General features: G+C 36.1%; 1 protein-coding gene and 1 pseudogene across 2 annotated transcripts; both read right to left on the reverse strand.

Moving 5' to 3' along the window:
* Window positions 1-1,652: 1,652 nt before the first annotated feature.
* LOC149019205 (rhazimal reductase 1-like) lies at window positions 1,653-3,199 on the reverse strand. The gene is made up of 4 exons (XM_089154502.1): window positions 2,774-3,199; window positions 2,430-2,670; window positions 2,075-2,254; window positions 1,653-1,951 (listed from the first exon to the last, which is right to left on the reverse strand). The coding sequence occupies exons 1-4, from the start codon at window positions 3,070-3,072 to the stop codon at window positions 1,736-1,738; spliced, it is 936 nt and encodes a 311-aa protein (XP_089010628.1). The 5' UTR covers window positions 3,073-3,199; the 3' UTR covers window positions 1,653-1,735.
* A 5,799-nt stretch (window positions 3,200-8,998) lies between these two features.
* LOC149019206 (putative disease resistance protein RGA3) lies at window positions 8,999-15,425 on the reverse strand (annotated as a pseudogene). The gene is made up of 3 exons (XR_016173205.1): window positions 13,243-15,425; window positions 12,095-13,158; window positions 8,999-9,101 (listed from the first exon to the last, which is right to left on the reverse strand). The product of XR_016173205.1 is annotated as a putative disease resistance protein RGA3 (transcript).
* Window positions 15,426-15,802: the final 377 nt, after the last annotated feature.

The following is a 15,802-nucleotide window of genomic DNA, read 5'->3' on the forward strand; positions in this document are numbered from 1 at the left end:
CATTTAAAGAAGAAAAGAAATAAAGAGAGGGTCCTACTAGTTCGTCAGCAATGGATTTTTATTTGCGGCAAATGCAGTCGGTAGCGGAATATGAACTTGAAGAAAACTTTGAATTTGAAATTACCATTTTTTTTTTACAAAACTTTATTAAATTTTTTCAAATTTACAAAAAACACTCATTGTTCACTCGGCCCATCAGGCACGTGGAGAATTCAAACTCGAACACAAGTTGCTTTTAGCTGTTGCCGATCAGTTTCAACCACTTGCTTTAACTCGATTACTCTCCAACTTGTAATTTAGCACAAAACTCTCGCCTATAGATTTTTCTCATCCGGAAGTAATCGTGAGCTCTTTATTAGAGGCAAAAAACCCTAATTCAAGTTCTTCACTTAAGGAAAGAGGCCTTAACCTTAGCATTTTGATTTGGAAGCACTTCAGTATGGAGCGAAAAGGGTCATCTCCCACGGTTAATGGTTGTGAAATGGGCTGAGGTCTCTGACCATACAACTCTTCAAAAGGAAAGGGAGATACTCACTAACCTAAGCTGATAATCATTATCTTGGGCTCCCTACCGAAATTGGTGCCGCCAAAGTGGCCACTTTCCAATCCATTTATAATAAAGCCACTCAAAGATTGGAGGGTAGGAAGGTGCATCTTCTTTCTTATGTTGGGAAAAAAGTGTTGAAGTTAGTTGTTTTCACTACCACAATATGTTATTACTCATTTGAAATTGCCCAAGACTTTACATGCTCAGGCAAATAACCAAGCTGCCAGATTTTATTAAGGGGAGATTGAAGACTCATTGGTTGCATGGAACCTTCTTTGTTACCCAAAGCATATGGGTGGGCTTGGATTCAAAGATTTAGAATCTCAAAATCGCTCAAAAAATGGCAATTAGATTGTCGAAGGAACCTTCCTCTTTAAGGGCTTGATTTCTTAAGACAATTTATTTCCTCACTTGATCTTTTTGGGACACTAATTTGGTGGAGTTTGATTAAGGAGAGGAATAGATTAAAGCCCAAACTTGTGTGGAGGGTTTAATCAGGGTGAATCCTTTGATATACTTGAGGACAGTTGGATAATTTCAAGACCTAGCCATAAGGTGCGCAACCCCTAGATTACACCCCTTCCAATCACTTAAGTTAGTGAAATTATTTAGCAAACTCGAATTTGGAAGGAGGATATGATCTTCCATCCCTTTAAAAGGGAAAATGCCATGGCAATTTGGGTTATTTCTAGTGGAGGATTGTTTACTATGGACAGGGGCTTGCAATCGTATACCTATAATCAAGGTGATACATAATTCCTTGTGACATGAATCATTCATGCATATTTAGAGTGCGACTTTAACTCTCATCATCATCAGTGGAAATTGGTTCCATCGGAGGCATGGTCACTTATTTGGAAGAGCCCAATCCTATCTAAGATCAGGTATTTTCTAACAAAAATCTCTTTTGACTCTTAGTCATAAAAAAATGAAATAAAGAAGTAATTAGTCCCAAAAAATCAACCCAAATCACTCTTTCTTTTAATCAAGCCAAAAAAAATAAAGTTTACAATAAATTTGCTTCACAAAAGCAATGCGAGATTCTCTCGAATCCAAAAATTTTTTAACAAATGCATTCACATGTTAACAAGTATGAAAAGGGAAAAAAAAAAAAATTAGCTTTATTATAATCTCACTACCCCTCTCCTAGTTCCTACATTCATGTTCGCAGCCATTAAATTAACTTCATCAACCCCAAAGCTCCTCCAGTGACTTGCATGTCTCGTGTGATGAAACTAATATCTCTAGTGAAAATCCCCTTTTCTGTGGAATCTGGCTTATTTTCTCGAGTTCTTGATGGGTAAGTTCCCAATCAAATATTTGAAGATTTTCTTTCATCCTCACCTCATTAAAGCTCTTGAAAATTGGACTTGATCCTTGCTGACATATCCATCTTAGTGAGACCTAATTTCATTTTGCAAAATTAATAGATCTTTCAAATTTAGAACTTGATCACATCATTTGATCTTTTATCACATGAAAGCACTCGTATCATACTAAATTAATTTTTTTGAGAGCCAGAGTTACCTGGGCAACGCTCTTCCCCTTGGTCCGGGCGATTTCTTCAAGGATTGGACTCTTCATAACATCAAAAGAACCCCAATGAGCTCCATTTGCTGCCAAAGGAGACCAAGCACTCACATGAATCCCATTTTCATTGCAGAAATCCCTCAATTTCCTTTGCTGCCATGCAGGATTCATTTCCACCTGAGTTCAGTTTCATATGCGTGCAGACAACAAAAATTAACCACCCCACAGGTTTTTATTTATCAAACAGGAGAGCAGGAGAGCAGGAGAGAGAGAGAGAGAGAGAGAGAGAGAGAGAGAGAGAGAGAGAGAGAGAGAGAGAGAGAGAGAGAGAGATCTTGTATGTATTTCATACCTGATTCACGGCTGGGGGAATAGTGGAATAGCTTAGAAGTTGTGAAAGCAACTTGGAAGAGAAATTGCTGACACCTATGGACTTAGCGAGGCCAAGCCTACAGCACTCTTCCATGGCTTTCCAGGTTCCTTTTAAATCAAAGGGAAGGATATCCTCTTCAGGGTAAGGCAACCGTGATCCTTGTTTCACCCTCAGAGGGGTGTGTATGAGATACAGATCCACAAAATCTAGCCCGAGTTTACTATTTCATGCAACATTATGAGACAGACGAATCGTCGATAAGAAATATTGTAGAAAGATTAATAAGAGTATTGAAATCATGACAGAGATAATCATGCACGTACCGAAGTGTTTCTTTCAGTGCTGGAAGGACAAGATCATGGTCTGTATCTGAAGAGTTTAACTTTGAAGTGACAAAAATATCACTGCGGTTATTGATCAATCCTCGCTCAAGTGCTTGGGCTATGGCCTCCCCAACGAACTCTTCAGTGTTGTAGCTGGAAGCAGTATCGAAGTGCCTGTGTCCGATCTCAATTGCTTTGATGACTACAGAAGTGAGGTTTGCAGGGATAGGGTTACAACCTGTTCCGAAGCCTATTAATGGCATTCTATACCCAGAATTCAAATCTACTTCTGGGATCATTTGGGAAGAGTATAGTTACTGGAAGGGAGAACAAAACCTCTTCGATCTCTTGTTGAATAAAAAGCTTATGGGATTTGTGTTTCTCATTGAGCCATACATATAATATATTAACTAAAAGAGATTAGAAAGGTTATGGGATGGCGTAGTTGATCAACTACCTTAGAGTTATATTTATATTGTAGAACAAGTGGGCGGGCTGTGAATTTCAAGAAGTCTAGTTTGACATTTAGCCCGAATATGCCATTGAAATTCAGAGGCATTCTCGAGGGTCTTAAAGATCTCGTATGCCAAAGTTCTTAATAAATATCTTGGGCTCCTTTCCGGAATTCATGCCTCCAAAGTAGCCATCCATTTTTAATATAGTCACTCAAAGATGGGAGGAGGGTAGGAAGGTGCATCTTCTTTTTCTCATGTTGGGAAAGAAGTATTTTATTTTTTTTGGTAATCGGGAAAGAAGTTATATTGACTTTAGTTGCTTTCACTACCACAATATGTTATTACTTATTTTAAGTTGTCCAATACTAACTTTATTTGGTGGCAGTTTTGTAAATCGACACAAATTCACCACCAAAGGCACTGCAGCCATTTAATGGTGACGGTTTTCGGTACCGCCTATGTAACGTGCAAATAGTGACAGTTTTATTAAACCGCCACTAATAATATATACATCGGCGGATAATACGGACACTAATTGTGTTTTGCAAAATGAGGTATTGTATATTTAGTGGCGGTAAATGAAAAATCGCCACCAATTGTGTCGTTTTTAGTGACAATATGCCTAAAACCTCCACTAAATGTGTCATAATGGGTTTTTTGTTTAACCCCCACCAATTAGGTTAATTTTTTTTAAAAAAATTCCCCTATATTTGTTATTATTACATTAATTCCTAAAAGACAGTACAAATACATGAATACCAAAAAATTCAAGAAAACTAAAAGTGTTCAAAGAACACAATTTAATAACAAAAACAAATCTATTAGATAAAAAAAAAAAAAAATTAAAAACAGCCAATTGCACTATCTAAATAAAAAAAAATTCAGTCCAAGTATCTATCCTAGAATTCGAAAACCATCTATAAGTTTTTGAAATCAGTAGATCCCCTAACAACACTTTCAATAAAAGGTTAACACGTTCCGAAGTATAGAGGAGTAAATAAAAGTGATGAAGTTTCAACTCTATACCAGTAAACTATTCCATAACATCTCAACGGTTTCTAGAGCATCCTATCCTTTAGGAATACATAGGCAAAAACATAGGTTTTGCAACCAAAATTTAGGCATCAATGGTTCCAGATGAATCCAGATTACATCGACTATAAATAAAATCATTTGCACCACCATTTCTCAGCAATCACTTCTAAACTGTCTCACTTAAATCTAACTCATACCCAATTTTGTTTCGAGGGCAACAACAAATAGTTGTTATATCTAAAGTAAGTCTCTAAATTTTTTTTCTTCATAAATTTCAATTTATGTTGTAAAAATAATGCATGCAAAATGAAACGGTTTATCAAGTAGTTTTTGGTTAATTTTCTGCTTCTTGAAGCAAGAAACACTAAAAACTGTTTTTCGGCGGATTCTCAAACGGGTCCTATTTTAGACCTCTAAAATAGTTAAACATTATTTTTCCAAATAATTCCAAGTTCAACTATTTGAGATTTAAAAACTATTATTGTATAAAATAAAATATTATTTTAATCTTATAAAAGTTAATTCTAATTATTTTTTTCAACTTTTTGTTAAAAAATCTTTTTCTTATAAAGTTTAGTGTAAATATCACTTACCTCCCCTCTTAGCTGGACAAATAGCACTTACACCCCCTTTTAGTTGGATAATATCACTTACCTCCCCTCTTACCTAGCAAATATATCAAACACCTCCCCTCTGTTAACTTTCTCGGTTAAATTTAACTTTTACCGTTAAATATTTTTCTACAACCCCAAACCACCCTTGACTAAAAATATTTTTTATTTTAAAGCCTAAATTACCGTAATCACCCTAGCAGTTAAAATAATAAATCACCCTCAATTAAAATAATTATTAAAAATCAAAACACCATAATTAAAACCCAAATTATCTTTAATTAATAAAAGCCCAATATACCCTTTTTGTTTAAATTTTTTTTTTACCAAACAGTTAAAGAAAACCCAAAATAGTAGTACGTGTTTAATTTTATCAGCATATCCTTTTTTATTAATTGCATTTTTTATTTTACTTGATAGTAGTACATGTTTTTTTAATTGTTTGATAATTTTTTTTTAAAAAACATAAAGGGCATGTTGGGCTTTTAATAATTATTTTAATTGAGGGTAATTTGGTAGTTTAATTGTTAGGGTGATTACAATAATTTAGGCTTTAAAATAAATAAAAAAAATTTAGCCAAGGGTAGTTTGGGGTTTTAGAAAAATATTTAACGGTAAAAGTTACATTTAACCGAGAAAGTTAACAGATGGGAGGTGTTTGATATATTTGTTAGGTAAGAGGGGATGTAAGTGATATTATCCAACTAAGAGGGGGTGTAAGTGCTATTTGTCCAGCTAAGAGGGGAGGTAAGTGATATTTACCCTAAAGTTTATTTTAATATTTTAAAAAAAAGAATAAAGAAAATAAAAATAAGGACACTTTGGTTATAAAGATGAATACATTAACAAATATCATTTGATCATTAATAGTGTATATTTAGTTGATTTTTTTCTTGTTAATATTTAGTTGATATTTTTTGAATACCACAAGGGAGGCAAATGCAAAATATATATATTTTTTAATTAAAAATAACTTGTGTCAAACTTCAAGGGTCCAAATGAAATTTACCCAAAAACAAAAGGTAAAATTGTAGAACAAAACCATAGATGACTTACCAAAAAGAGAGTTTCTTACTCGTCCCTTCCTTAACTGGGGCTGCTCCCTTAAGTGTCAAATACTAATGGTGGCTCATGCTTAATAGACTTATCTAGATTCTATCAAGTAATTCAAATTTCGAGTATCAAATGACTATAATACCCCTATGTAAGGTGTTATGACCAAATTACCCTCATCATTGTCTCATCCCATAACAAACCCTTAAGTCACCCATCTTCTTCCTATACATTGCCAACAATCTCCCATCACCATTGCAAACCACCACACAGTCTCCTCCTACCTACCACCATTGCCCCCACCTTCCCCCCTCCCATTGCCGCCGGAAATCACCCACTTTCCACCACACCTCCTCCCAATAATGTAAGTTTCGGTGCTAGATTAAATTTCAAGGTCATTCTCCCTCTTTGTGCCTCCGTTCCCACTATTGCAGAGATTTTGCTAGGAGAGATATCACCAGAGCAGCTCCTCCTCCAAATGCTGCTCTTCTGAACAATTCCCAACTTTCATGTGGTGATAGTACACTTAACTATATGGAGGAAGTGTACCCATTATTGATGCAACATCACCAATTCGTGTTGTAACATACTTACCAAATTATCCCATTTTTGCCTGTCTGTGTTCCACACATCATCCATCAAGTAGAAACCTTTCTCCACCCAGATTCTCTTCTAACAAAAGCTGTACATTTTCCCAATCTGATTCATCAACCCTGCTACAGCTTCTGCCAATAGATTGAAGTATTTGTTATAAAATTCTCTTCATGCTAAAATTTGGGGACACAGAGACCCAAATTCTTGGATCAAAATGTGATCTTATCGGCTCCTCATTATAGATTAGCTTCGCTAGTGTCGTGTTCCCAAGGCTTCCCATCCCCCATAGTCACTCAGCAATTTTTCCTGTGTAAACAAGCAGTAATGGGAATTCAGTAGTAGAAACTTGAAAGCAAGAAAAGAAAATGCATAAACTAATTGTTGAAGATTGATGCATGGAGAGAGTTGTAGAGATCAAATTCCTTACCAGCTGCAAAATCTCTTATAGCTATTTCAGTTTCTTGTGACAAGTGAAGGAATCCAGAAGGACGGAAGCAAGTAAGACAAAAGCAAGTGTACTCTTGCTACTAATCGCTGAAATCACAGCACATCAACATAAAATTGTATCCATGGCTCTAACTGTTGGGTTTAATAATTAATGATAGAACATTCAAAACAATTGTGTGCATCTCTATACCGATGTGGCACATCTTACTGATCAGCAGTAGTGTAGCTGGCCCTTAAAGCTCTAACAATCAAAATCCCATTTTCTTCTTCATCCAACACACACACAACCATAGCAATTTTAATTGACAATTCCTATTTAAATCTTCGTTTGTCTTTGTTAAATTGTAAATTTATCATGCTGTTCATCTTCTCACTCAAATATTGAAAATGTAAAAATAGAATATGAGATGCAGAGGCTATTTTGTATATCTCCACTTGTTCAACAGCCTTATGCCTGAACTATTTCTCCCCTTGGATTAAAAACTTACTAAATATTGTATTGCTATCTGAAAGTCAATTATCTTAAAAAAAATAAAAATAAAAAGAACTTATAATAGCATAGCGAGTCACTTGAAAATATTAAAGCATCGATCTTACATTTTAGAGGATGGACTCAAGGAATAACAATACAATGAATGCTCATAAGTCAGTGGTTTTTTTTTAGTTTTATTTTTTGTTTCAAATTTTAATCCATTTTTAAGAAATCATAATTGAAAAAAATTTGTGATTAAAAGAAATTAAAAACTATTTAGTACCCATTGGACATAATAAAGGTGTTGCTGCATATGGAAGCAAAGAAGCTGATTTGATTTCCCTTATTCCAAAATTTGACATCCAAACCTTCCCAACGAGATGTAGAGAGTTTGATGGCTATATGAGATAGTTTGTGGTGACAGTGCCTTAAGGATATACAAAGCTGGAAACGGAGAAAATTAAACTAGTTGAGAACAAGTCTATATCAGATGGAGTAAATGAAGTAGCACTTGCAGCTTAGAAAATAAAAGCTTTGATGTTGCTGTTGGGAAAAAAAAATTAGATAAAGAAATAATTTGCAGTTAATTTTTTTTTTTAAATGCATGATTTCCATTTACCTTTCTTTCTCTAGTAGTTTTGGGTCATTTGAGAGGAAACCTAATTCTGAACCCTAATAAAGAATTCTTAATGTAGCTGATCTAAGCCAAAATCATCGTTTGAGAAAAAAATCCACCATAACACAATAGAAACTCATAGAGCATATACAGAATTCCAGAATAAACCAATTTCCTTGTTTAATCCACTTCTCTTCTCAAAATAAAACATTTTTGGATGAATAATAAATTTGTTTAACAACCCAAAAAGGAGGAAAACCAGCCCGGGGTGGGGGGAGATGCATCTAAGGGAGGCGTGCCTTCTCAAATGAAATTCGACCAATTTGGTGGAGGATTTCACCAACTAAATCCCAAATAGAATCCATTAATACAAAAATTATTGAGGGTAAGACCGCTGGTCTGACTTCCGCATATTCTAACAGGGGCAACAAAGGATTACAGATGGAGTTCATGAGTTGTGAATAAGTGGGACTTGGTTCTATCTAGGCAGGATTAGTTTTTGCAACATTAATAGTACAAATGGACTTCTCAAAATCTTGAGGAATCAGGGTTTTAACTTCAAGATGAAGAGCTATTGGTGCACAAAATAAGCTATGAGTGAGCTAGAGTGAATGGGGATGGATTTATCTGTAACTTAGTAAAACTCTCCAAAATGTTATGTCCTAGCAAACAAATGTGATACATTTATTTCTCTTTACTTCCCTCACAACCAAACAATGCAAAAAAGGGAAATCCTTTCCCTTCCCTTGCAGCCAAATAGAATCTTAATAGTGGCAAAATGAAAATACACAACAAAGAAGAGTTCAGTGGTGTCCAAAGAATTGAAGGGAGGATACAACATCAGTATAGCTTAAACAATTAATTGCTCCAAATGAGCCAAAAACACACACACACACCGTACACACGCGCACACACTGGAAGAAGTTTTGCAAAATAAGCAAGAATGCATGTCCAAGGGGTCCAGAAGCTTCTGGATTGGAACTCTAAATCATTGATTGAACTCTCTCCGTCCTACTTTGAGAGTGACATGTTGGCTTCGCTATCTCTGCACAGAATCAGATCAAAAGCAGTTCATTATTCCATCATTCTCTTACAAAACTAGAGGGTTTATGTTCTTTGAAAAGGGTTGGGCATAGGTTGGGCGTGTCATATTTTTGTTACAAACTAGTGGTGTGGGGGTGTGGGATGGAGATTGGGACAGGGAGGGCCAGGGGAAAGAGACAGGCACAAGTAGGGTCACTGTGCTGGCATGCATGCTCAAACTTCTCCTGATATCTTTCACAAGGAGGAATGCAAGAAAAAGTGGTTTCTAAAAAACATTGACTTCCAAACTTCTTTAGAACTCCTAAATTAACAATTGAAAATTGGATCCAAACTTGGGAATCAGAACAACCACTCTTGTTCTGGCTATTGATTAATTGATCTGGTTTCCAGGGTCCAAGCTGTTCTGGGCTCCCGTTATCTATAAACTGAACCCAATGTGTTTCTGTTTAAACTTATTGCCTTTGCTTGACATCTCTTATAGGTAGCTTTTGAAGAACAGGAATCTCTATTTTTAAATGAGCTTGGACTAATCTGAAAGATAAAATCAAGAGTTCCTACAAATATTTCAAGATCTCAAGAGTTAACAAGTTAAATAAACTCAGTACTTAAAATTAATGTTGATAAAGTTACTCTTTCGCTGAAACAGGCCTCACAAAAAGGGATAACCTGAGAAGCATGATCAAGCTTTTTGTGTGTGAAGTGTCTCATGTTGAAGAATGGGTATTCAGAACAATATTCAAATGCAGGAGAAACAGTTCATGAATATCTACAAATTTATATTTCTTGAGATCATTTTTTGCTATTATATTTTTCTTTAATAGACATTGCCAAAAACAAAACTAGTGTAAGACATCTGATTGACATATTACTCAAAGCTAAAATAGATAGGAACAATAAACACAAAAGTGAGTCACTTGTAAAGAGACTAAGTATCTATTTAGCTAAAACACAAACCTATATATACTGAAATTTGCAAGCATAAACTCATAAGGTCAACAAAATATATTAACAGCAAAAAAAAGGATAGCAGATCAACAAGTGAAATTTACAGACCTTACAAAATAAAAACTGGAAACAGAAAATTAGGGAGTTGAGGAGAACAACAAAGGTCAAGGAGAAAAACAAAAAGAAAGGAAGGGAAGCCAGGAATCCAGTTTGGGTCATGTGGAGGAATGATTTATCCAACCTGCACCATGGCCGGATAGAAAAGTGCAACTCAGATTGGGCATAAGACCATTTCAGTCCAACTCAACAATACATCCACTTTGCTTTTGAATTTTCCTTGTGTTTTAGAAATTAAATTACCCTGTACTCTTTTGATGTTTCAACCAGGTTTGAAAGCTTTGTTCTGCCACATGGAAAGCTTCTTTTCCTGCAAACTTTACTGATAGATAATGGTTGGGCTTACCAAGGATATAGAAATTAGATCCAGGATCCTCATTGATCCTTGATTTGACTTTGCCAAGTTTGGCTGATCCTACCTGGTTTTGAGTACTAATGGGGATTAAAAAGGAAAAGAGAGAAGAAGTTAGCCTAATTAGCTTTTTACTTTTATTCTTTTATTTTTTTGGGGGGGGGGGGTGAATAATTATCAAATTCGCGGATTTAGTCTCCACTTGAATTATTTTGATACGAAGACCATGCACACATTGTCTTGATGGTGGAGACTCTAGAAGAGTTCTTATCTCAGAGTTTGACCCTGAGGATAGCTGAGGAAATTTTCGAAGATTAAAATATTCAATTAAGTTTTAACGGATGCATCCTAACAACCCTATTTAAGCCTCTTTTTGTTATCAAGAACTATTTCACAAATTCAACCCACTTATGGAGAACTTGTATGGATTGTAAAAGTTGGGAGATCAAAACAATTAGAATATTCAAAATAGCTTTGGACTTTACATGGTGAGCAGTAGGGCAAAGTTTACTCCAATCGGTGCTAGGTATGGAGGAATTCAAGGATGAGTTAAAATGAGATTGTTTTTTTAACTGCTTAGGCTTCAAGTATTCTCATGTAGCATGTTGCTCATGAGCAAAGCTAAGAATAACTACAAATTTATAATAAAGGTTTGTCTTGTTTAGGCTATTCCATGGCCTGTGTTACCCAACCTTAGGATAAAATTCTTTTAATATAGAGTTTTTTATGTATATGTCCCTTTAATGGACCACAAAATAATGTTGGTTCCTTTAGCGCAATATATTACGTGTCGGTTTTAACCAGACTAATACCGTTAATCGTCGTATATTCAAATTTAAAACGTAGAGCGACCAAAATGCCCTCAGGTTATTTAATACATTTTGTTACTATATTTTCTTCCTTTTTTTGGATATATATATATATATATATATATATTTAACTATAAAATTAATGCTTAATGACCAAATTATCTCTTTTGAAACCATATATTAACACAATATATTAAATGACTTGAGGAGCATTTTGGTCCCTTCACATTTGAAATTTGAATATACTTAACAATGGATGATGATGTTAGTTTGCTAGGGACCCACATGTAATATATTGCATTAAGGGAACTCAATGTTAGTTTATGGTCCACTAAAGATACCCACATGTAAAAAACTCTTTAATATATCAAAAGACAATAGAAGAAGAGGAGAATTAATTGCCTTCGAAGTTTAAACATATTTTAAGAAACATTGGTGGCATTTGGGAAACGAAAAGACATAAAAATCTCTAGGTTCGGAAGAAAAACCTTGTTTATATGACAATGTATGATAAGAAATTAACCAACACTATGCTCAGGACCAACAGTCAACAACAACCATCCCATGAACAACGACTTGGAAAGTTGTAACAATAGGAAGCACTACTCTTAATCCTTAACAATTAAAAAAATACAAATTTATATAAATTTATAGGAAAATATAGGGGATATAATAAATAAATTGCTAAACAAAAATACTAGATTTTCAAGCATTGGGTACGAAATGAAAATTTAAAAGTAAGAGATAAGTAGAAGGTATGAGAAAACGAACCTGCAGTGTGGAGGAGTAACGACAATGTAATCAGGATTTGATTGATCATCTATGGTCTCCAGGTAAGGACAGTCTTGTATGTTCAGCTTACGTAATTTTCTCCATATCAGCTGCTGTATCTTTGACTTTGAGTACTTCAATTTAGGGCATTTCCAAATAACCAACTCTTTAAGTGATGGGAGATTCTCCAATCCTTCTGGAAAGCTTTCCAATTTTGAACAATTTGAAATGGTCAACTCTTCCAATGATATAAGATTTTTTTCAATCCCCTGAGGCAAAGGCTTGACAAGTTCACGACATCCCCAGATGGTCAACTTCTCAAGTGTGTAGAGAGTTATCAACCCATCAGGAAAATCTTCTAATTTGTGATACTCGATCAACCAAAGTACCCTTAAGGATTTCATTTCTTGTAGACAGTTGGGGAATGATGTCAAATTGAAGCATTTCTGGATGTAGAGAGATTGGAGTGAACAGAGTTCTCCCAAGCTACTTGGTAGAGCTTTTAGATTGGAACAATCAGTTATTTCCAACCGCACGAGGTATTTGTGGTTTCCCAAGCTCTCTGGTAGAAATTCTAGGGCTGGACATCCACATATAGTCAACACATGAAGTGTAAAGGGGCTTCCCAATTGCCCTGGTAATTCTATCAGATTTTCACAGCCTGTTATCTTTAGTGTGTGTATTTTTTTCAAATCCTGCATCCCTCTAGGCAAAGAAGTCAAGATATTACAGCTTGAAATTTCCAACACTACAAGCGATGAGAGTTTGCTCAACGAGTCAGGTAGAGCCTCCAAATGTGGACACCTCATGATCTTCAGCTTTTTCAGTGACATCATCTTTTCCATTTTGTCTGGAAAAGAATGCAAAAGATCAGATCCGTTGATCTCTAATTCCTCAAGTTTCTCCAAGTTGTCAATAACCCCAGGAAGACGCCTCAGATTTGTACAACCAAAAATACTGAGCCTTAGCAGAGATCCCCAGTATTGAATTTCTTCTGATAAAAACTTGAGTTTAGGGCAATCCCTAATTTCAAAATGTCGAAGAGATATCAAATGTTTAACACCCTTTGGCAATTCTTTTATATTTGGACAATTTTCTATCTGCAAGTGCTCAAGCTTGGAAAGGTTTTCTAAGCCCTTTGTCAAAACCGTTGGGTTTCTACAATTTCCTATATGAAGTGTTCGCAGTGATCGCAGGTGCAACATCTCCTCCTCTCCTAAGGTTGTAAGATGATCACAACTTCCGATCTGTAGCTTCCAAAGATAAGGAAGTTTATCTCTTGAAGAATTGACTTGCTCTTCTAGATTTGGCTCTTCCTGATTTACAACACCATTCTTTGCTCCTAGTAGAGATTTCAGCATATCACATTTGTTAAATTCCAAAAGCTCCAAATGCATGAGATCCTCGACTCCTGCATACTCCAGATTTTCACAATATGAGATCGTCAGTTTTTGAAGAGAATGCAAGCCTATCAGATACAGAGATTCTACACGGTGACATGCGTAGATACAGAGCTCCCGTAAATTCGCGAGATGTGAACTTCCATTATGCAACCACACAGGGAGCTTGGTGCCTTTGAAACGCAGTATCTTTAGAAGCAATAGATTTTGAGGAGGCTGGAGCTCCTCAAATATGAGGTCTTGCTTCTGCCTATCCTGATCATTGGTATAGACATGCCAATCAGATTCCCATTCTAACATCAACTCCTCAAGTCTTGTTTTCTCCTTCAGATTTGCTATTCTAGCATCTGTTTCATTTTTCACATTGTCAAGACCGAGTACACTCAAGCTTCCTCGGAGTTGTTTCAGACACTTTAGCTCTTCAATACCAGCTTCATGATTAGTGACAGTAGTGTTGCCAACATGGAAGAAATTGAAGGTTTGAAGGTTACTCAGGTTCCCTATTAAACCTCTTGGAATGTCCCTCAAAGTCCTTTCATTTTCTAAATGCCTCAGGTTTTTCAGTTTTCTCATTTCTCTAGGCAATCTTTGAAGATGTCTACAATGCAACAGCTTCAAAGTCTGCAAATGGTAGAGCTTGGAAATGGAAGCAGGTAATGCTTTAAAGGTACCATAGGAAAGATCAAGATACCTCAAGTGCATTAACTCTCCAATTGACGGTGGCAACTCGTCTTTGCTGAAATGTGTAAGTTCTAGTACACGCAGGCTCCCAAACTTTAAAGAAGGGGGGACATTTCTAGTAGTAGAAATGTTGTTAACAGCAGCAGGAGAATGAAGATATGTTCGACGGTTGTTCCTCTTGATATCAAAGTCATCGTCCAGGTTCGACAATATGGCATCATTTCCCAAGAGAGTTCGTGCAAATTTATGTGAAAATTCAGGCATCTTGAAGTCTAACAGCTTATCTTCGTCATCGTATCTCCCGACAAGTAACGAGTTATGCAGCAAATATCGACAATATAAATCACCTATATCTTCACTGCTGCTGCTGCTGCTGCTGCTGCTGCTAGTGGATGAGGATGCTGCTGTTGCTGCTTTTTCTTCTTCTTCTTCTTCTTCTTCTAAGAAACCTTGAGCCATCCACTGTTGAATCAAGCTTTTCTTCTCAAAGGTAAAATTCTCGGGAAATACCGAACAATATGCAAAGCATCGTTTCAGAAATGGTGATGGTAGGCTATGGTAACATATCTTCTGAACTGAAGCAAGTGAATCGCCTTCACCCCAGGATTTAGAGCATTTAAGGCAGCTTCCCACGACTCTTTGTTTGGTTTCCAGCGCAAGGCGGCTGCCACACTTTTTAATGCTAATGGCAGCCCACGGCATTGCTTAACAATTTCCTTGCCCACTCTGACTAGATCTTCGCTCTCCGGAGAATATTTTGGCTCAAATGCTAGTCTTTTGAACAATTCCCAACTTCCATCTTCAGATAGTGCATTTAAATAATATGGACGAGCTGTAGGCACCATGAATGCAACTTCCCAACTTCGTGTTGTAATAATAATGGCGCTCCCTCCAGAACTAACTCTTAACATTCTTACCAAATTAACCCATTTTTCTTTATCTTGGTTCGAAGCATTATCCAACACAAGTAGAAACCTTTTTCCGCTCAGATGCTCTTCAACCTGATGCTGTACGTTGTCCCCATCGCCATCTGTAGTTCTACTACTGCCACTGCCAGTACAGGATCCAATTATATGTGCTACAATCTTTTTCACGCTAAACTCCTGTGTCACATCAACCCAAGTAATCACATCAAAATTTGACGACGCATAGAATTGCCTCGCCAGTTCCGTCTTCCCAACACCTGCCATCCCCACGATAGGAATGACCCAAATCATTTCCAATACAGATGAGTTAAACAAATGCGGTAGTTTATGATTTTGATCGTTCATATGCAAAAGTAAGTTGTCAACAACTTTTTGGTAACGATGGTTGACGAGCCCATGTCTCCTGTAAAATGAATTTAGTAATCTAAGTTGAAAGTTCAACATTTCCTGAAGAATCTTTCCTTCCTCCAGATACCTTCTAATCCTAACAAAACGTGGATCAATACCCAAGTGGAGTCGTTCACTTAATTCCATGGGTTTTAGTTTATTATCTTCAAGCACTAGGGATTTATAACTTTCTTTTTCTTTTTTTGATGGGCAAATCCAGCATCCATTTTGACTTCCAGATTATTCAACACATGCTGGAGATCCTTGATTTTACAAGACAACTTGAGACGATACAAAAGTGGGCCAGGACATAC

This window comes from Hakea prostrata, chromosome 4 (genome assembly GCF_041222555.1).
Source record: "Hakea prostrata isolate BN-2017 chromosome 4, UWA_Hpros_2, whole genome shotgun sequence".
NCBI classification, from domain to species: Eukaryota; Viridiplantae; Streptophyta; class Magnoliopsida; order Proteales; family Proteaceae; genus Hakea; species Hakea prostrata.